Raw genomic sequence first — 18,902 nt, forward strand, 5'->3', positions numbered from 1 at the left:
GCCGCGCCCCCGGGGGGGCGGGGGGCCCGGCCCCGGGGGGGTTTTTGTTTGTGGGGGGGGGGGGGGGGGGGGGGGGGGGGGGGGGGTTTTGGGGGGGGGGGGGGGGGGGGGGGGGGGGGGGGCCCCCCCCCGCGCCCGGGTCCGGGCCGAGCGCCGGCGCGTCCCGGCGACCGTACCCGCGGGCGCCGAACGTTCCCTTGCGAAATTGCGCGTCCTCCCAGTCGCTGTCCGAGTCGCCGGTGGTGCTCTCGCTGGTCGTGCCGTCGAGCTTCTCGGTCTGGCCCTCGTCCTCGAAGTCCTCGATCGCGTCGGCCATCTCCTGGCGCCGCGCCGACTGCTGCTCCACCGCCTGCCGCGACGACAGCGGGATCCGCCCGTCCGAGCCCTCGGCCATGTGGTAGTCTGTCTCGTCGAGCTCCTCGAGGTTGAGCGTGCGGATGTGCATCTCCTCGTCCTCCTCCTCCAGCCGGACGAAGTCCTGGTTGCGCTGGAACTCCTCGTCGTGGTCGTCGATGATGATGTCGCCGTCGTCGTCGACGATCGTGGCGCCCTCAAAGTCCGATCCCATGCGCTGCCGCCGGACCTCCTTCAGCCGCGGCACGAGCGCCGACATGTCGTCCATGTACTTGGACAGCACCGACGCCGAGCCGGCCTTGGCGCTGGTCTCGGCCGTGATCATTTCCTCGACGATGCCGGGACCGGGCAGGTCCGGCACCAGCTTGCTGCGCACCTTGGAGCTGAACGACGACGCGCCCAGCCCGGTGCGCCGCCCCTTCTTCTTTTTGAGGTCGGCAGCCGTGGTGATGCCCTTTTTGGCGGGCCTGCCGACGCCGATGGCGGGTCCGGCCTCGCCGTCGTCGTCTGAGTCGGCCGAGACGGCCGCGCGCGCGGCCGATCTGCCTGCGCCGCCGGCGCGGGCCGCGGCGCTGGGCCGGCCGGCGTCTGTGCCGGCCCCGGTGCCGTCTGATGCTCCGCCGGCGGCTGCGTGCGTGGCTCCGTCGCCCGCGCCGTCCGCGCCCTGGGCCGTGTGTTCCGCCGCGTCGTCGCTGTCGGACTCGAACGACACCCGCGCGCGCCGGTTGGCCCGTGCCTTGGCGAATCTGGATGCCGGCCCTAAGCTCGACATGATAAACAGCCGTGCTAGCCCTGGGCGCTGGCGTTCGTGCCTGATCCGCTGGGGTCGTGGTGGGCTCAAATTTGCGGGTAACGGTGCGGCTCAGCAGTCACGTGTGTGCGAGGTCACGTGCCGCAGCGTGCGGCTCTGCCCGCGGCGGGTAACGCTGGCGGGTAACTAGCCGCCGCGCAAAAATTTCTGCACCCGTTGGTATCACCGCCGGTCGAACCAGAGCAGCAGCGACACGGAGCGTCGAATTGAGTGGTGAGTGCAGGGACCGGCACGGCTCGGTCCGCGGCCGCGGCCGCGAGTCAGTGCCGCGCCGCGTTGTGCCGTGGCGGGATTTCGCGGCGCAGACGGAGCTGACGGCAGAACTTCGAAATGCTGCGAGCGGTTGCGAAGACGCAGGGCGCGGCGTGCCGGCTAGGCAGCCGGTCGTTCTGCAGCTCGGTCGTCCGTCGGAGCGACGACCCCGTGCCTGAGAAGACGTTCGAGAAGATTGCCAACCTGCGCAAATGGATTGAGCAGCAAAAGCAGCAGCAGATGGCGTACGCACGGCCCGGCGCACGCAGCTCGGCGGCCGCCCGGCAGCGTGAGGCGGCTGCAGCCACGGCGGCCGGGCCGGTGGCGACGACGCCGGCCGCGCCGCGGTCCAATGCGTCCCGGCGTGTCCGGGTCACCGGCAAGTGGGAGGCCGACGCGCGGCTGTACGCGGCGCCCGAGGTCGAGCTGGTGCAGTCGACCGTCAGCAGATCCGAGACGCGGCTGCCGTACGTCTTTGCGCTGGAGCCGACGCTGGAGGGCGTCTACAGCAGGCGCCAGGCGGAGCTCAAGGTGGCGGTGGAGCCGCCCCCGCAAAGCGAGATCGCCGAGCTCACACAGAAGCTGACCCCGGTCGAGGTCGAGACGAACCTGCACCTCGAGGCGGGCGCCAAGAAGACGTCGTGGGCGGCGGTGCTGACGACGCGGGCGGCGCGGCCACAGCGCGCGCGGCGGACACAGGCCGAGGTCGACGACGCGGTGCTCAACACGGCGGCCGCGCCCAAGAGACGGACGCCGGGCAAGGCCGTCAAGCAGTCCAGCGCGGCGGCCAAGCCGCCGGCGCAGCAGGAGCCGCGGCCCGGCGACTGGACGTGCCCGAGCTGCTCGTACCACAACTACGGCGTGCGGACCGAGTGCAACCGGTGCGGCGCGGAGCAGCCGGCCGAGGCCGCGCAGGCGTTCCAGGCCAACCGCGAGCGCACGCGCAAGGCCGCGCGCTCGGCCGAGCGGCTCAAGCGCCGCGCCAAGCGCATCTCGAGCGACGCCGCCAGCGCCGAGGCCGCCGAGGCCGAGGACGAGTACTCGGACGTCGTCTACGCGGCCTCGCCCTACGTCGTGTCCGAGATCACCGCCGAGAGCCTGCTCCAGCACCTGCCCGAGTACGGCATCCCGCCGCTGCGGTCCGGCTACGTCGCCAGCGAGGCCCAGCTCGACTCGGTCCAGTTCAAGGAGAAGGTCGACGGCGACTACGAGCGCTGGACCGTCGGCGGCAACACCCCCGTCGGCCATCTGGTCTCGCTCAACGCGACGCTGCAGCCCGGCCAGAAGAACGAGCTGCTGAGCATCATCAACCAGCGCATCGCGTGAGCGCGTACATTGTAAATAAACCTGTTACATCACGCGGCCATCACCGCCGTCCGCGCGGCGTCCTGCGCGTCCGCCAGCGTCTTGGCGTACTGCTTGTAGACCCGCTCGACGTCCTTCTCGATCTTCTTGACCGTGTCGGCCGGGTACGCGGCCTTCTGCATCAGCTTGACCTTCTTGAGCGCCTGCTCGCGCGCCGCGTTCAGCGACTCGCGCGGGCCCGTCTTGGCCGCGTCGCACGCGGCCTTGACCTTCTTGACGATCTCCTCGCGCGCCTGCTTGGTCGTCGACGGCAGCGGCACGATCAGCGCCTGCGGATTCTTGGGGTCGGCCTGGGGGTTCATGTTGAGGTTGGCCGCCTGGATCGCCTGCACGATCGCCCGCTGGTACTGCCGTCAGCGCCGCCGGCGAGACACTTACCGCCTGGTCGTACACCGAAACAAGCAGCTGCTTGGCGCCCTTGGCCGACACGAACGCCAGGTCGCTGACCTTCATCGGGCCGTCGTCCGTCTGGACGTCCAGCTCGCTCAGCAGCTTGGGGTTCGCGCTGCCCATTCTGAGGTCCTTGATCTTGGCCTGCAGCTTGTCCAGCACTGCCTGGCACGACTGCTCGAGCTCCTTGGTGTCGTAGACGTCCACGACCTCGTCCGGCTCGGCCGCCTTGGCTTCCTTCTTGGCCTCTTTCTTGTCCTTTTTCTTGAGCGCGCACGCGCTGGCGACAAACGAGCGGCTGACGAGCGACGTCGGGGTGCCGGCCGTCGTCCTGGGCAGTCAGCGATCTGCTGGCGGCCGCAGCGGCGCCGAAACGCCGCCGATTGGCCCTCCGGCCGCTGGCACACGTACCTGGAAACCGCAATTGCCTGCGCCGCGCGGCCAGCGCCGGCCCGCAGACCCGGCCGGGCCGTCCGCAGCACTGGCAGCAGCCGTCTGGCGATCATGCTGGTCTCGATCGCTTGTGGTGGGTGCTCAGCTGCCGGATTGAGGTCACGGTCTCGGACAGCGACGTGAAGGCGGTGCAATTTTTTTGTCCCAGGGAACCGTTAACGGCAATTTTGTAAATAAGCAACTGCGATCAGCGACAGCGCCGAGGCATTCTACAGCCAGACCATGGCCTCTGTCGGTAGTGAGACGGCCGGACCCGCAGCGGCACCGGCCGAGACGGCCGGCGTGGCGGCGGCAGGGAGCACGGCCGGCCAGCCGGGCCAAAGGGCCCTGTCCACTGAACCGTCCAGACGGACCAAGAAACCGCTCGGCGACCGGCTCCGGTGCGAGTATTTGATGCCGCACAAGAAGTTCAAGCAGTGCAATATGACCCGCAAGGCGTCCGAGCAGTTTTGCGCGCAGCATCTGCAGGTACGTGGCCGAAAATCGCATCTGACCCAGACCGAGCCGGTGGCCCACGACGGCGTCAAACACGGGCGCAAGAACGCCGTGCGCATAAAATGCCCGGTCGATCCGTCGCACGCGATCTGGTCGGACCGGACAGGCCAGCACGTCAAGAAGTGCCGGGCGCGGCTGGTGGCCGCGGCCAAGGAGGAGTTCTGGTTCAGTCGCGACGTCAATGTCCGCACGCCGGCGCCGCCGGCCGACGCCAGCCCGATCTCGGCGGACGAGTACGCCACATGGATCGCATACGTCCGGCGAGTGCACGCTGCTGCCATCGAGGGCACCCGGTACGGCGAAGTGCCGCTGGTGCAGCTCGACCATGCCGGGCTGCACGCTCGTCTGGACGAGCTCTCCAACAAAAAACACGCCATCCAGCAGGCGTCGCTGATCGCGCACATGGACCAGCGGGCACTGCTGCACTCCCGGCACACGTACATCGAGTTTGGCGCCGGCCGCGGCGAGCTGGCCCGTTACGTGCACCAGGCGCTGCTGCAGAAACACGAAAACCAGCCGCCGACCAACCCCAGCTTCCTGCTGATCGACCGGGCCGGCGTGCGCATGAAGCTGGACTCGAAGATCATCCGGGACGCCACGGAGCTGGGCTCGACGTGCCCGGAGCCGTTTGTGTCGCGGATCCGGACCGACATCAAGGACCTGGATCTGGGCAAATGCATGGCGGGCTTGCGGCCACACGGCGACGGGCCAGCGTCGTACGTGGCCATATCGAAGCACCTGGTATGTGGGTCGCTGGACGGGCTGACAGCAGTGCGGGGCCGCCACCGATCTGACGCTGCGGTCGTTTGAGAGCCCGGGCGCGGCCGACGAGCTCGCTGGCGTCGCCATTGCGCTGTGCTGCCGCCACCGCTGCTCGTACGACACGTACCCGCTGGCGGCTCTTGGGGCTGACACCGAGCTGACGCCGCGGGGCTTCCAGATCCTGACACGGATGTGCTCGTGGGCCGTCTGCGGCCGGCGGCCGGCGACCAAGAAGCGCAAACGCACCGACGAGCCCGACGCCGGCGACGACGCGCACGACGCCGACGACGCCGACGTCGACGAGGCCACCGCGGCCGCCGACGCCGTCGACGCGGCCAACTACGAGGCCGACATGGCGGCCGGCGACAAGCACGTCTCGGGACTGCCCATCGCCGAGCGCGAGCTGATCGGCGACATGGCCCGCAACGTGCTCGACTATGGCCGCGTGCGGTACCTGGAGTCGCTGCGGCGGGACGGCGCGCCGCTGTTTGCCACGGTCGAGCTGGTGCGGTACGTCGACCGCGCCATCTCGGGCGAGAACTACTGCCTGCTGGGCGTGCCTGTACATAGGGAGTAACGGTGGCGGGTTACAAGTAACAGCGCCGCACGGCGTGCGGCTGGCACGTGCCGGTGGCCTGGCGGCCAGCCGCACGGCGTGCGGCTGTCAAGCGCGAGGTACACGTGATCACGTGTGCTTACCCGGAGCCCGCGTCAAAGTCTGCGCCGCCGCCGTCCGTTCGCCAGACATGTACCGGCCGTTCAAGCCCCCGAGCTTCATCCGGAAACCCGAGGAGGGCGCCGTGCGTCGGCCGGCCGAGCCGCCGGCGGACGACCGCGTCAAGCGCGCCAAGGCTGCGCACGCGCCCGACGTGTTGGACGCCGACCGACCGCGGCCGCTGCTGAGCATGGCCGCCGGCCAAAACGTCCAGCGAGCGGCCAATGGGGCGGCCAGCCGGCCAGCGGCACCCGCCAGCGCCGCGGCCGCGCCGGCGGCACCCGCCGGCGGCGGCGCGGTCGTCTACCGTGCGTTGTGGCGGAAGATCACGAACAAAAAGATCAAGACCTGGCAGGGCGACGGCACCGTCACGCTCCGCGACGGCGCATGCGTGCTCCAGGAGGCCGGCAAAGTGTACGGCAGACGTTGATGGCGCTGACCCTAGGCTCGGACGGACCAAGGTGGCGACCGCGGCTCTGCAGGAGGGCGAGCTGCTGCGTTTCGGCGGGTGCGAGGCCGAGATCGAGTGCGTCATGGACCGGCAGGAGGCGGCGGCGGCCAAGGCGGCGCCGAGGGCGGTGGCCGAACCGGAGAACGCGGTCGCCGTGGCGGCCGCCGCGGCGGTGCCGCGCGAGCCCAAGCAGACGTCGCTGCATGCGTCCTACAAGGCGCCGTTCTCGTCGTCGGACTTCTACCACCCCGCCAGGACCAACAAGCCCACGCCCAAACACGACCCCGAGGCCGAGAACGCGCTGGTGATGCCGCGGCCGGCCATCACCAGCGGGCGCGAGGTCGTCGACGTCGTCGTGGACCCGTACCTGGCGCGGCATCTGCGGCCGCACCAGCGCGAGGGCGTCACGTTCCTGTACGAGTGCGTGATGGGCATGAAGAGCACGGCAGGGTGCGGCGCGCTGCTCGCCGACGAGATGGGCCTCGGCAAGACGCTGATGACGATCTCGCTGATCTGGACGCTGCTCAGTAAGTGGGCGCCGGGCGCGCTGACGCAGAACAAAACCCGTTCTGGGGCCGGGGCGCGGTCGTGCGCAAGGCGCTCGTGGTCTGTCCGGCAACGCTGATCCGCAACTGGCGGCGCGAGTTCTACAAGTGGCTCGGGCGCGAGCGGGTGGCGATCTTCGTCGCCGACGGCAAGATCCAGCTGGCGGACTTTGTCAAGAGCAACGTGTACCAGGTGCTCATCATCGGCTACGAGAAGCTGCGGCAGATGCAGCAGGAGGTCAAGGGCGTGCAGTTCGACCTGGTGGTGTGCGACGAGGGCCACCGCATCAAGAGCGCGACCAACAAGTCGGCGCAGGTCCTGCGGGCCATGGACACGGACCGGCGGATCCTGCTGACGGGCACGCCGATCCAGAACGACCTCGGCGAGTTCTTCACGATGATCGACTTCATCAACCCCGGGCTGTTTGAGAGCTACAACGCGTTCAAGAAGGAGTACGAGACCCCGATCGTGCGGTCGCGGCAGCCGAACGCGTCCAAGCGCGACGTCGAGCTCGGCAAGGAGCGCTCGCAGGAGGTGCGTACGGCGCGGGCGCGCTGACGGCAGCTGTCGCAGCTGACGCGCACGTTTGTGCTGCGGCGGACGGCCGACATCCTGGCAAAGTACCTGCCGCCGAAGAACGAGTACGTGGTGTTCTGCCGGCCGACGGCCGCCCAGCTCGCGATCTGCCGGGCCATGATGCAGTCCGCGTCGATGAAGTACATGCTCGGCAGCACGTACATGTCGGACCACCTGCGCGCGATCACGGCGCTCAAGAAGATCTGCAACTCGCCGTCGCTGGTGGCTGCGGACGACGGCGACAAGAAGGACAGCCTGCTGGCCGAGGTGGACCCGGCGCTGCTGCGGGCGCGCGGCAGCGGCAAGCTGGCGTTCCTCGAGGCATTCATGCGCCAGCTGCGCGCGCGGACGGACGAGAAGGTCGTGCTCGTGTCGAGCTACACGCAGACGCTGGACGTGCTGCAGCGGCTGCTGGTGCGGCTCGACCTGACGTTCCTGCGGCTCGACGGCTCGACGCCGTCGGCGCGCCGGCAGGAGCTCGTCGACGCCTTCAACCGCCAGGGCACGGCCGACTCGTTCGCGTTCCTGCTGTCGGCCAAGAGCGGCGGCGCCGGCATCAACCTGATCGGCGCGTCGCGGCTCGTGCTCTTCGACACGGACTGGAACCCGTCCGTGGACCTGCAGGCGATGGCGCGCATCCACCGGGACGGCCAGCGCCGCCCGGTCTACATCTACCGGCTGCTGACGTACGTGCGCGCGCGGCCCCGCTGACCCCAGGACCGGCTGCATCGACGAGAAGATCTACCAGCGGCAGCTGACCAAGCAGGGCCTCGCCGACAGCCTCATGGACGGCAAGACCGCGTCGGCCGAGAACTCGTTCACGCAGGACGAGCTGCGCGACCTGTTCACGGTCCACCCCGACACGCTGTGCAACACGCACGACCTGCTGGGCTGCTCCTGCCGCGGCCTGGGCGAGCCCAGCGCGCCCGACGACGACGCCAGCTCGGTCGGCGAGCCCGACGACTGGCAGTCGGCCACGCAGCTGCTCGAGTCGTCGCACCTGGCCGACCAGAAGCGCGCCAAGGCGCGGCTCAAGGCGCTGCTGGACTACTCGCACATCGACCCCGCCGCGCTCGGCGGCGCGACCGAGCCGGTCGCCGACGCCGTGCTGGCGAGCACGCTGGGCGGCGGCGTCGTGTCGTACATGTTCCGCATCGTGCGCGAGACCGCGGACGAGCCGCCGGAGGAGGACGCGCCGGCCGAGAGCGCGGCCGAGGAGGCCGAGCCGGCGGGCGACTTTGTGCCCGATTCGGACGTCGAGAGCGAGTAGCGCGCGCGCTAGCGCGTTCCAATAGACTGTCTCCGGCGCAGCCGGCCCAGCCGCCCGGCGCCGTAGCCCGCGTCTCAGGGGCGGCTATTTGGCGTCACCCGACCCAGCGCGTCGGCGCGAGTCGCGGTGCCTGGCTTTTAGCTTTCCGCGCGGCGATCTGCTAGCCCGCATTTGTCCCAGCTGCAGTGCTGCGCCGAGGTTTGGGCTCCCAGCGCACCCACCGCCAATCCACTGCGTCGCCCTCCCACAGATCCAGACAGCCGGCAGCGGTAGACGGCAAGATGGTCCAGCCCAACATTGAACTCGAGGCCAACACGGCCAACAACCACCGCGGGCTCGCGCTCGACAGCGCCCCGCTGCTGCCGCCCCAGCACGGCCAGCGCGACGAGATCACCCCGCGCGAGGTGACCGAGGTCGCGCTCAAGGTCAAGGCCCTGATAGACGCGGTCGTGCCGATCGAGCTCAAGGAGAGCAGAATCACCCGCCCGGGCGGCTCGGTCATCACGCCGGAAGTGCTCGACGTCGTGCGCCAGGCCGCCCCCGGCCGGCTGAAGCCGTGTCTGATCTACAGCCTGCTGGTGTGCAACCGCTGGTACTACAAGCTCAAGCGCAAGGACCTGTTTGACGCCGACCTGAACGAGCTCAAGATGGTGGCCTGCGAGATGGTGGCCAAGCGCATGTGAGTGCGCGCGCGGGCGCGCTGACCCCAGCATCGAGGCCGAGGAGGACGAGGCGTACCTGTTCCAGGAGGTGCGTGGGCCCGCGGGCGCGCTGACCGCAGATGCTGTGCCGCCGGTTTGCGACGCTGTCGAGCGGCGAGGCGACGCCGGTGCGCAACGGTGAGTGGCCGGCCGGCCGCGCTGACCGCAGTGCTGGAGATTGCCGTGGACGTGCACGCGCTCAACGTCATCGGCTCGTCCGGATACCAGCGAGTACGTTCGTGCCGGGCCCGCTGACGCAGTGCATCACCTACATCTGGCAGGGGTGGATCATCCAGAGCCCGCTCGACCCGACCGAGTACATTTCGTACAACAAGACGGCCAACACGAGCTTCTGGGCGCACTTTGACTCGGACCGCATGAAGGGTACGTAGGCCGCGGCCGCGCTGACGCCAGCGCCCAAGTACCAGAACTGGTTCCAGCTCGCGGTCTCGATCGTGTACCTCGGCCTGTACACCGGCGCCGTCAACACGGCGAACCCGAACGTAAGCCCGTGGCCGGCCGCGCTGACCGCAGGCCACGTTTGACCCCGTCGAGGAGCTGTTCTACGTCTTCACGCTGGTAAGTGCTGGACCGGCGCCGCTGACCCCAGGGCTTTCTCTTCGACGAGATCGGCAAGTTCTACAAGGTCGGCCGGCACTACTTCTCGTTCTGGTCGGTGTTCAACGTACGTACGCGCGCGGCCGCGCTGACGCCAGGACTCGCTCTACTTCCTCATCGTGATCTCGTTCATCCTGCACCTGATCGCCGCCGGCAAGCCGCGGGGGACCGAGGTCAAGGAGTACTACGACGTGCTCTCGTACCAGTTCCTCGCGTTCTGCGCGCCCATGGTCTGGAGCCGGCTGCTGCTGTTCCTGGACATGCAGGAGTTCATCGGCGCCATGATCGTCGTGCTCAAGGAGCTCATGAAGGAGAGTTTGATGTACGCCGGCCCCGGGACGCGCTGACCCAGTTTCTTTGTGCTGCTGCTCATCATCGCCGTCGGCTTCCTGCAGGGCTTCATCGGCCTGGACTCGGCCGACGGCTACCGCGAGGTCAGCGGCATGTCGATCGCGTACATGGTGCGCTCGGTCCTGCAGTCGCCCGAGTTTGACCCGTTCGTGGACTTTGCGCCGCCGTTTGCGTCGATTCTCTACTACCTCTTCACGTTCGTGGTCTCGGTCGGTACGTGTGTGCGCGGGCGCGCTGACGCCAGTGCTGCTCAACATCCTGATTGCGCTTTTCAACTCGGCCTACGAGAACATCTACGTAAGTCTGCGCCCGGCCGCGCTGACCCCAGGAAAACGCGACCGACGAGTTCATGGCGCTGTACGCGCAGAAGACGCTGCGCTTCGTGCGCGCGCCGGACGAGAACCTGTTCATCCCGCCGCTGAACCTGATCGAGATCTTCGGGCTGATCCTGCCGTTCGAGTGGTGGATGTCACGGGCGACCTACGCGCACCTCAACGACGTCGTCATGAAGATCATCTACTCACCTGTGCTGGTCGGGCTCGCGTTCTACGAGGTCTACATGGCCCGGCGCGTTCTGCAGAACCGGTCGCGCGGCGAGTCGGACGACGACCACACGGACGAGTGGGACGACGTCGAGTCCGAGATCAACCTCGAGGGCTGCGGCTGGGTCGAGAAGGTCATGGAGGTCGCTCCGCACGCGTCGCAGGACCCGGCCCTGCACGAGACGCGGCACCTGCAGCAGCAGGTGCAGGACCTGGCCGCGCTGGTCAAGGAGCTCTCGGCCAAGATCGACGCTCTGCAAAAGGCCTGAGGCCAGGACGGTGGACGTAGCCAGTAGGGAGGGTAACGATAGGTAACAGCTCGGTAACAGGTAGCGCAATTTAGAGTTTTCTTTGTCCCAGGCAGCGGATACCGCCGCGCCGGGCCCGCGGTCGTCCTATCAAACAATCATGAGCAAGATACTGTCGAAAAACCTCAAGGTCGCGCTGATCCAGCTCGCGGCCGGCGCCGACAAGGCCAAGAATCTGAGCCGGGTCAAGAGCCACGTGCTGACAGCGGCGTCGAACGGCGCGCAGCTGATTGTGCTGCCAGGTGCGTCGGGCGGGGGCTCTCGCTGACTCCAGAATGCTTCAATTCGCCGTACTCGGTCGCGTCGTTCCCGCAGTATGCGGAAGCCATCCCCAGCGGCGACACAACCTCGTTCCTGTCGGAGCTGGCCAAGCAGACGGCGACGTACCTCGTTGGCGGGTCGATTCCCGAGCGCGACGAGGCCAGCGGCAAGCTGTACAACACGAGCCTGAGCTTCTCGCCGTCGGGCGAGATCATTGCTAAGCACCGTAAGGTGCATCTGTTTGACATCGACATCCCCGGCAAGATCAGGTTCAAGGAGTCAGAGGTGCTGACGGGCGGCGACGCGGTGACGGTGATCGACCTGCCGCCGTACGGCAAGATCGGGCTGGGCATCTGCTACGACATCCGGTTCCCGGAGCTGGCGACAATTGCGGCGCGTCGCGACAACGTGTTTGCCATGGTTTACCCAGGCGCGTTCAACACGACGACGGGCCCGCTGCACTGGGAGCTGCTCGCGCGCGCGCGCGCGGTGGACAACCAGATCTTTGTACTCATGTGCTCACCGGCGCGGGACCTCACGGCGGGGTACCACGCGTACGGGTCGTCGATGGTGGTGGACCCCAACGCCAAGGTGCTCGCGTGCGCGGCCGAGGGCGAGGAGATTGTCTATGCCGAGCTCGAGACCGGCCTGATCGAGGACTGCCGCAGCGGCATCCCCGTCACCGTACAACGCCGCTTCGACGTCTACGCCAACGTCGCCGAGCAGTGATTGGTTTTAAAGATAATGCATTATTTTCATAATAACTTTTTAATCAAAGAAGAATTTTATTCCGTACAGAATACACAAAAGTACAAGAGTAGAAGTCTCAGTTCTATATACGTTTATTTCTTCTTGGACACACCGACAGTCTTTCCCTTTCTGCCGGTGGTCTTGGTGTGCTGGCCTCTCACACGGAGACCCCAGTAGTGCCGCAGACCTCTGTGGGCACGGATCTTCTTCAGGCGCTCCAGGTCGTCACGGAGCTTGCTGTCAAGCTGGTTGGCCAGGATCTGGGTGTCCTTGCCGTCGACAATGTCGCGCTGTCTGTTCAGGAACCAGGCGGGGATCTTGTACTGGGTAGGGTTCTGGAGGATGGTAACCACACGCTCGAGCTCCTCAACGGTGAGCTCGCCGGCACGCTTGTTGAGGTCGACGTCAGCCTTCTTGCAGACCAGGTTGGAGTATCTGCGGCCGACACCTTTGATGCGGGTCAGGGCGTACATGATCTTGATCTTTCCATCAACGTTGGTGTTGAGGAGACTGCGCTATTAGAACTTGTCCGGAACAGCCGAGCGACGGCACACCACCGCTCGTTCAAACGTACCGCAAGATGTGCTGGAAGTTTCCCTTCTCAGAGACGACGAAAGACTGTGGCCGTTAGCATCATACTCGTGGCTGGATGCCAGCTGCGTGTGCTGCGGCACTCCACTTACCATGGTGAATGATATAAAGAAATATACTGAAGTCTTCAATACCAGAGCAAAGGCTTTTGATAGAAATTCACTGATGTATAGGTGTTGCGGGCAGTGTTGATGACACCGGCAGCCGCCAATTTTTCTGCGCGAAAAAAAGCACGTCACAATTTGTCGAGCCCTAGTTAGGGCTTGCGGGGGCATATGTGTGCGTCGGCGCGGCCTTTCGTCCCAACCGCGTGCCCACAACGCTACGACGCGCCCAAGGCATAACTGTGCGATGCTCGCGCGTCACCATCTGTACGCACTAGTCCACCTACGGCAACGTTACCCTGTTGGTCTTAATGACGGGCCCATGGAGCACTCCAGAATACACGAACGTCACGCCGCGAGCTCACTTTCCACCAGCTGTCTCTTCGATACTCGTTCGCATCGTCATCCAGCTGCTCGCTTTCTCTATCGAGGCCGAGTGATACTCCAAGAAAGATGTCGAACCCTCAAGAAATCAACGGTTAGTTGGATGGATGCCGCCTGCACGGCGCCGACATAGGACGTGCGTTGCTGACACGAATCAACAGGCGGAGCGTGCGTTGCCATGGTCGGCAAGGACTGCGTCGCCATCGGATGCGACCTGCGTCTTGGAATGCAAGCTCTCACGGTCTCCAACAACTTCCCCAAGATCTTCCAGTACGATGATGTGTACTTGGGCCTGACCGGCCTGGCCACCGATGTTACCACGCTGTAAGGACACCGCAACGGCGCCATCCGTCGCAGCTGCTGACCAGCTCTAGGTCCGAGGTCTTCCGCTACAAGACGAACTTGTACAACCTGCGCGAGGAGCGCAAGATTGAGCCTGAGACCTTCGCTCAGCTGGTGTCGACCAGCCTTTACGAGAAGCGGTATGTGTTCTCTCACACCCATTCTGACAGTCCAGTTTCGGCCCGTACTTCATCGGTCCCGTCGTTGCCGGCATCAACTCCAAGACCGAGAAGCCGTTCATCTGCGGGTTTGATCTGATTGGGTAAGCTATCGTCCTTCGGCGGACAGACCCCGCATGCGTCTCGGTGGCTGCTAACACACACCCAGCTGCGTCGACTACGCCAAGGACTTCATCGTCACCGGTACTGCTTCCGACCAGCTCTTTGGAATGTGCGAAGGCCTTTGGGAGCCGGATCTTGTAAGTTCATCCGCAGCCTCATGGGACACCGCTAACGCGCGCAGGGCCCCGACGACCTCTTCGAGACCATCTCGCAGGCCCTCCTCAACGCACAGGACAGAGACGCCCTGTCCGGATGGGGTGCCATCGTCTACGTCATGTAAGTGCAGCCGGCGCTGCGCAATCGATCGTACTGACCCCTGCAGCACCAAGGACAAGGTCGTGAAGCGGCTGCTGAAGACCAGACAGGACTAAGCGCATCTCCTCGTCCGGTTTCTCATCGTCCAGCACACACAAAACGCTCCATAGTTTTCTGCATAATAGACGCACACATCCACATTTACACCATGGTGTCTTTGGCCACACCAGCAATTGTTGTCTATAGCATGGAACAGCTTCTAAGATCAAAATAAACTTGATTCTACTGATTCGGGAATTGTTATTCAAAATGTCGCCGCTAGGGCGCCTTATTAACTCTTAACATTATCTAATCCCATAAAACTATACATATAATTAAAGTAGCATTTTTGGTTCTTGATACATACGGAGGACAAAACTATCAGAAATCGCGTAGTGTTGTTCCAAGGCCGTATTACCCGTAAATTATTTAAATAATGATTATGTAATGGAAATCAAAGGGCCAAAAAACAGAGAACGGAAACTGATTTAGTTCTGCTCGTGGATGGTGTCCGGCTCGAGGGGCTCGTGCAGGTACTCGGCAACCTCGGCCTCGGTGGCCTTGAGCTCGGTCGAACCGTACCAGGCGATGAAGCCCATACCGACGAAAGCCGAAACACACGAGAAAACCAGGGCAACGATACCACGGGCAGTGAAGCCGGCAGCGATGGTACCAGGGGCCTTGTTCTGGCTGGTCAGGTCAAGCCAGTCGGTGGTGCCGGCGGCGTTGCCCTCGTAGCTAAAGCCACCGGCCTTGCAGGCGTTGATGAAGTCATCGGGGATGACCTGCTCCTGGAGCTGCTTGGGCGCCTCAATGAGGGTCAGGGCAAGACCCTGGGCCAAATGCCAGTCGATGTGGCAGTGGAAGAACCAGACACCCGGGTTGTCGGCGACGAAGCGGAGGACCATGTAGCCGTTGCCACGGACGAAGGCAACGTCACGTCTCATGGGGTACTCCTGCTCGATGCCAGGGTTCGACGCATCGTAGGTGATGAAGTCGGTGTCGGAGTCCGAAGCATTCGAACGCTCGACGACCTGGAAGGTGTGACCGTGAAGGTGGAAGGGGTGCTTTCCGGTGTCCTGGTTGTTGATGACGATCTCAATGACGTCGCCGTGGTCCAGAACGAACGGGTGGGTGTACTCGCCGTAGATGGTGGTGTCGTTGGCGTAGTCGCCCGAGCCCAGGACACTGTACAGGGTGGGGACCTTGGGCGCAACGTAGGTGATGTTGTTGAAGAACGCGTAGTTGACGCCGTCTCTCAGGTTGTCCATGACGACATCGACAGTGATGGTGTAGTCAGGGTCCAGGACGGCCTCCTTCTCGTACGGGACGAGGTAGAAGTCGTCGTAGGGGTCGAACTCGTCCAGGATCTCGGCGTCGGGGTAGTCGGCGCTCGAGTTGTACGAGACCCAGGCGGTAGCGTTGATGTTCAGGGTGTCGGGCATGGTGTCAAGCATGTCAGTGTCGAACGAGGCGACGAAGGGGTAGTTGGCAGACGTGTCGTTCTTGGCCGTGATCAGGACAGAGTAACGCTGGGCGGCAGTGATGTAGATCATGTCGGTCTCAGCAGGCTCGACGTTGACACCGTCGACCTCAATGATGGTCATGGTGTGGCCCTCGAACCAGATGTACTGCGAGACGAAAGCTCCGATGTTGATGATACGGACTCTGTAGGTCTTGCCGGCCTCGACGGCCCACTTGAGACCGACGGTGTCGTTCAGCAGGTTGTGGTCGGGGATGGGCTCAGCACCAGTGGGGTTGGCCAGGTTCAGGAAGGACGCCTTCAGGACCTGCATGTCGTCGTGGTACCAGTCCGAGACGGTCAGGTAGAGGTCCTCGTCGTACATGTCGAGGTACGGGTCCTCGGGGTCGTTGATGATCAGAGGAGCACGCAGACCAGCCGGGTACTGGAGCGAGGTGTGCGAGTGGTACCAGTACGAGCCCGACTGGTTGGCAGTGAAGTTGTAGACAACAGTCGAGTTCGGCGGGATGGGGCACTGGGTGACATAGTTCGGGCCGTCCATGCCGTTGGTTCCGTTCTGGAACATACCGTGGAAGTGAAGCGAGGTGTTCTCGTCACCCAGGTTGTTCGTCATGTTGATGACAATCTGGTCGCCCTTGTCGACGATAATCGGCGGCGGCGGCCAGACGCCGTTGACGCCGATCGAGTTCGAGCGCTCGTATCCGTCAGGAGCCACAGTCATCTTGTCGATGCTGAAGTCATAGTTGCGCGTCTTGGCCGCGGCCAGGCCGAGGAAGGCCAGCGCGCTCAGAGTCTGGAAACGCATTGCGCCTGTTGTCTTCTCACTCTAGAGGATGTAATCCTTGTGTAATTCTTGATCAACCCGCTAAGGTGAAAGAATTGCTCAAAGAATTGACGAAGAATGAAAAAAAAAAACGGAAAATAGGGAAAAGAATGAATTATATTATAGAAGCACCTGTCCTCCTGGAGCAAACCTAAGAGACTTTACTCTACGATGGAGGTGAATATGGGAAGTCAGTCGAGCAGCTCTAATGGAATCGACAACTAAACTTTTAGCGTTATACGGAACAGTAAACAGACTTTCGAAAAAGTTTATGTGCACTGCTAACAAATGCATAATGCACCAGTAATGCTGGTACAGACTGATGGAAACGGGCTAACCTTGTTCTACATCAGATAATTTCTAGGGCCTGGAACCGGCCCGCGGTGGCTAACCCGCTGGCGGCATCACATGCGGGTAGTGTGCACTCGAAATAGGGTCGGCGGTACATCCAGACAAGCCGCCGAAGTGGCCGGACCCTAGGACGTGGGGCTATCGGCTGCGATTGCTGGAAAGGCGTCGGCTCGGGCAAGGCGAAAACGGAGACTGGGTGAATTGCGGGTGACAAAAAATGTGGGTACTCGTGTATCTATTACATCTAGAGTTATAGCCCTTCCCGAATAGGCAATTCCTCAGCACAAGTCTGTACGGTACCCGCGCAGTACCCGCGCGGTGTAATGGTTTCCGCACCACCTCGATTTAGGGTTTGCGACTTTGGACTCACGGCGACTATGCTGATTGATTAGATTGATATGATCTAACCACAAGCATGGTCACGCTTGCTATAGCCATTCTAGCCCACAGCCCATAGAATTGCCAAGATAGATCCGAGTCTGTCATATAGACCAGGGCTTGGCTCGGGACACTTCCCGGCGATGGCGACCTGGACTGGCCGGGTCTCGACGATGGGTGCCCCCGGGACAGTTCTTCTTTCGGCGCTAAGTATACCTTATGCGGCGAAACCTTGACCCCGGAGGCAACAAAAGCCCCGTTTCGCCTGGCCACCGGCCAGCGGCCGCTGATATCTAGATAATCAGAGCCGCGGTACCACGTTGTGAGAACGGTCATGCGATTTTGTTGGTAACCGGTCTCCACTCTGCCTGCTAGCCCGAAATCCGCCAACTCATAGAGTTGAATATGTTCCAAAGCTCTGCGCCCGTGCTAGCGTCTGCTGCTAGCGCTGGGCAGCGAAAAAAATGCACGCACTGGCTGCGCGCCGGTCCCGGAGGCCACCCTACTTTTTCCGGCTTCAAATTATCTGATGTCTGGCCGTGACTGCTTATTCGAACTCAATAGATCATTTAGATTAACATGCCAGATTAATATGCACATAGTGCACGCAAGCCTAGCCGTTCTGACTACCCCCAGGCGCACGCGTCTCTCAGCATCGCGCGCACTAGGGCGGCAGCGGCCGGGTCCACGAACGCAATTAGCGCTCGCTACAGCTCTTCGAGGTTGCGCAGACTAACCACAGCTTGCGTACTATTCTGGTTCATTAGACAGAGCCCGTGGCGTTGTTGACTCGCCAAACGATCTAGACTGGCCGGTGGGCTCTCTCGCTTGCGAATTTCCCTTGCGTCGGCTCCTGAAGCCGGCATGTTGCCGCGCGCACTGCTTGATCTCATGAACCATTGACTACATATGCCTGTCGCTCAGGACGTCAACAAATTGACTTTTGCTGCGATCCCGCCGGGCCAGCCGTAGACAGCTGCCGAGCCCTGACCGTCCCGCGGACGGCGGGGCGCCGGATCGGCGCCGAGAAACCTTGGGCCTCGAAACTCTCGGTGGCCGGGCTCTTGGCTTGCCTCACGGCGCGAGTCGCCACCGTCTGCTCCGACGTCGGCCCTGAGCGGCTGCGCGGCCTGGTTCGGCCAGTATCCAGGAACTGCCCAATCCCGGTTGACGGCCGTGAAAACTCAATGCGTGTCGAACAATAGCAGCCCTACCAGCGTGCCCCGCCACCGCCGCCGACCAGGCGGCTGAAATTTTGACGTACAAGTGCCATCTGATAATTGCATAATGGCCCTCGGCCTCTTCCGTTGACCCGGAAGCCACATCGGAAGTTTCCCTCGGCGACAGCGGCAGTCTAGGCCCGACTATCTGGCGCGGGAACAATGAGAGCGGCGAGCGGTATTGCGCCGGCTGTCCAGTATGGGTTTGGTGATCCGGGAAACTCTAAAAACATCTGATTTGATCTTTTAGATAAACCAGTGCGGCTCTAGATCCCCGCCGGTAGTTCTGGCCACCCAACAGAGTTTTGGCAGGCATAATATCGGCCGACCGGGGTTGCTTCCGGATGGCTGCCATAGTGCACAAGGCCCCGTCTAGCACCCAACACTCGGAAATGCCGCGATGAGCTCCGACTCAAGTTCGCTGGGAGCATCGTTCGAAACGGCGCTACGGACGCCATAGACCCGTACAGCAAACACGCGTTACGTAGACGGCTGCGGGCGTCGGCAACGTCCGACGGCACGCCGAAACGCCTGTGCCATGCTCGGCGCGCGACTGGCCGTGCGACTGCGGGTCACACCGATTCAGCGGCCTAGCAGCCGACAGCATGAACATGCAGAACCGATAGCGGGCGCGTTTTGGCACGGCTTAGGCAGGCTGTGATTCCGCGGGCTGACGCGCG

At 63.8% G+C, this 18,902-nt stretch overlaps 10 protein-coding genes across 10 annotated transcripts in view; 6 read left to right on the plus strand and 4 right to left on the minus strand.

The window, feature by feature from the left end:
* Positions 1-1,126, minus strand: part of V1510DRAFT_400748 (nineteen complex-related protein 2-domain-containing protein) — a gene marked incomplete at both ends in the record, with an annotated part of 1,671 nt that extends 545 nt beyond the window's left edge. The window contains one exon of the mRNA XM_066931975.1: positions 134-1,126. Coding sequence (XP_066791433.1) covers positions 134-1,126 — 993 coding nt within the window. The remainder of the gene's footprint in view (positions 1-133) is intronic.
* A 193-nt stretch (positions 1,127-1,319) lies between these two features.
* V1510DRAFT_409995 (uncharacterized protein) lies at positions 1,320-2,777 on the plus strand. Its single transcript, XM_066932647.1, has 2 exons — positions 1,320-1,378; positions 1,487-2,777. Exon 2 carries the CDS (start codon positions 1,496-1,498, stop codon positions 2,741-2,743), a length of 1,248 nt encoding a protein of 415 aa, XP_066791434.1. The 5' UTR covers positions 1,320-1,378; positions 1,487-1,495; the 3' UTR covers positions 2,744-2,777.
* On the minus strand, positions 2,773-3,678 carry V1510DRAFT_436309 (ribosome recycling factor-domain-containing protein; the record flags this gene model as incomplete). Its single annotated transcript, XM_066935561.1, has 3 exons — positions 2,773-3,129; positions 3,161-3,503; positions 3,584-3,678. The coding sequence occupies 3 exons, from the start codon at positions 3,676-3,678 to the stop codon at positions 2,773-2,775; spliced, it is 795 nt and encodes a 264-aa protein (XP_066791435.1).
* Positions 3,679-3,770: 92 nt separating this feature from the next.
* Positions 3,771-5,532, plus strand: V1510DRAFT_410000 (methyltransferase TRM13-domain-containing protein). The gene is made up of 3 exons (XM_066932648.1): positions 3,771-4,093; positions 4,124-4,861; positions 4,893-5,532. The coding sequence occupies exons 1-3, from the start codon at positions 3,848-3,850 to the stop codon at positions 5,457-5,459; spliced, it is 1,551 nt and encodes a 516-aa protein (XP_066791436.1). The 5' UTR covers positions 3,771-3,847; the 3' UTR covers positions 5,460-5,532.
* Positions 5,533-5,787: 255 nt separating this feature from the next.
* On the plus strand, positions 5,788-8,440 carry V1510DRAFT_359139 (SNF2 family N-terminal domain-containing protein; the record flags this gene model as incomplete). Its single annotated transcript, XM_066930961.1, has 5 exons — positions 5,788-6,011; positions 6,043-6,575; positions 6,605-7,128; positions 7,159-7,856; positions 7,888-8,440. 5 exons carry the CDS (start codon positions 5,788-5,790, stop codon positions 8,438-8,440), a joined length of 2,532 nt encoding a protein of 843 aa, XP_066791437.1.
* Positions 8,441-8,829: 389 nt separating this feature from the next.
* Positions 8,830-10,882, plus strand: V1510DRAFT_346603 (uncharacterized protein; the record flags this gene model as incomplete). Its single annotated transcript, XM_066930822.1, has 12 exons — positions 8,830-9,119; positions 9,151-9,190; positions 9,222-9,279; positions 9,311-9,372; positions 9,402-9,525; positions 9,556-9,644; positions 9,676-9,720; positions 9,752-9,826; positions 9,858-10,081; positions 10,112-10,323; positions 10,355-10,407; positions 10,439-10,882. Coding segments are annotated over 12 exons (1,716 nt in total), but the record flags the coding sequence as incomplete, so codon positions are not given.
* On the plus strand, positions 10,643-12,007 carry V1510DRAFT_165427 (carbon-nitrogen hydrolase). The gene is made up of 2 exons (XM_066930383.1): positions 10,643-11,202; positions 11,235-12,007. The coding sequence occupies exons 1-2, from the start codon at positions 11,061-11,063 to the stop codon at positions 11,948-11,950; spliced, it is 858 nt and encodes a 285-aa protein (XP_066791439.1). The 5' UTR covers positions 10,643-11,060; the 3' UTR covers positions 11,951-12,007.
* Positions 11,951-12,756, minus strand: V1510DRAFT_410011 (40S ribosomal protein uS13). The gene is made up of 3 exons (XM_066932649.1): positions 12,655-12,756; positions 12,546-12,589; positions 11,951-12,481 (listed from the first exon to the last, which is right to left on the minus strand). Exons 1-3 carry the CDS (start codon positions 12,655-12,657, stop codon positions 12,064-12,066), a joined length of 465 nt encoding a protein of 154 aa, XP_066791440.1. The 5' UTR covers positions 12,658-12,756; the 3' UTR covers positions 11,951-12,063.
* A 243-nt stretch (positions 12,757-12,999) lies between these two features.
* On the plus strand, positions 13,000-14,339 carry V1510DRAFT_410016 (nucleophile aminohydrolase). Its single transcript, XM_066932650.1, has 7 exons — positions 13,000-13,144; positions 13,212-13,374; positions 13,425-13,532; positions 13,568-13,654; positions 13,720-13,810; positions 13,855-13,949; positions 13,996-14,339. Exons 1-7 carry the CDS (start codon positions 13,120-13,122, stop codon positions 14,042-14,044), a joined length of 618 nt encoding a protein of 205 aa, XP_066791441.1. The 5' UTR covers positions 13,000-13,119; the 3' UTR covers positions 14,045-14,339.
* Positions 14,218-16,457, minus strand: V1510DRAFT_410017 (Cupredoxin). The gene has a single exon (XM_066932651.1). It carries the CDS (start codon positions 16,253-16,255, stop codon positions 14,456-14,458), a length of 1,800 nt encoding a protein of 599 aa, XP_066791442.1. The 5' UTR covers positions 16,256-16,457; the 3' UTR covers positions 14,218-14,455.
* Between the last annotated feature and the right edge of the window lie 2,445 nt (positions 16,458-18,902).

The sequence above is a fragment of the Dipodascopsis tothii genome (genome assembly GCF_038497935.1).
Source record: "Dipodascopsis tothii strain CBS 759.85 unplaced genomic scaffold V1510scaffold_2, whole genome shotgun sequence".
Lineage (NCBI taxonomy): Eukaryota > Fungi > Ascomycota > Lipomycetes > Lipomycetales > Lipomycetaceae > Neoaidaea > Neoaidaea tothii.

Coding starts and splice junctions, on each gene's coding strand:
- V1510DRAFT_410017 (XM_066932651.1), bottom strand. CDS start 16,255: ATGCGTTTCCAGACTCTGAGCGCGCTGGCCTTCCTCGGCCTGGCCGCG.
- V1510DRAFT_409995 (XM_066932647.1), top strand. CDS start 1,496: ATGCTGCGAGCGGTTGCGAAGACGCAGGGCGCGGCGTGCCGGCTAGGC.
- V1510DRAFT_165427 (XM_066930383.1), top strand. CDS start 11,061: ATGAGCAAGATACTGTCGAAAAACCTCAAGGTCGCGCTGATCCAGCTC. Junction 11,203..11,234: donor GCAGCTGATTGTGCTGCCAG/GTGCGTCGGGCG, acceptor CGCTGACTCCAG/AATGCTTCAATTCGCCGTAC.
- V1510DRAFT_410016 (XM_066932650.1), top strand. CDS start 13,120: ATGTCGAACCCTCAAGAAATCAACG. Junction 13,375..13,424: donor GCCACCGATGTTACCACGCT/GTAAGGACACCG, acceptor GACCAGCTCTAG/GTCCGAGGTCTTCCGCTACA. Junction 13,655..13,719: donor TGCGGGTTTGATCTGATTGG/GTAAGCTATCGT, acceptor ACACACACCCAG/CTGCGTCGACTACGCCAAGG.
- V1510DRAFT_410011 (XM_066932649.1), bottom strand. Junction 12,482..12,545: donor AACTTCCAGCACATCTTGCG/GTACGTTTGAAC, acceptor CTAATAGCGCAG/TCTCCTCAACACCAACGTTG.
- V1510DRAFT_410000 (XM_066932648.1), top strand. CDS start 3,848: ATGGCCTCTGTCGGTAGTGAGACGGCCGGACCCGCAGCGGCACCGGCC. Junction 4,094..4,123: donor TTTGCGCGCAGCATCTGCAG/GTACGTGGCCGA, acceptor CATCTGACCCAG/ACCGAGCCGGTGGCCCACGA. Junction 4,862..4,892: donor TGGCCATATCGAAGCACCTG/GTATGTGGGTCG, acceptor GGCTGACAGCAG/TGCGGGGCCGCCACCGATCT.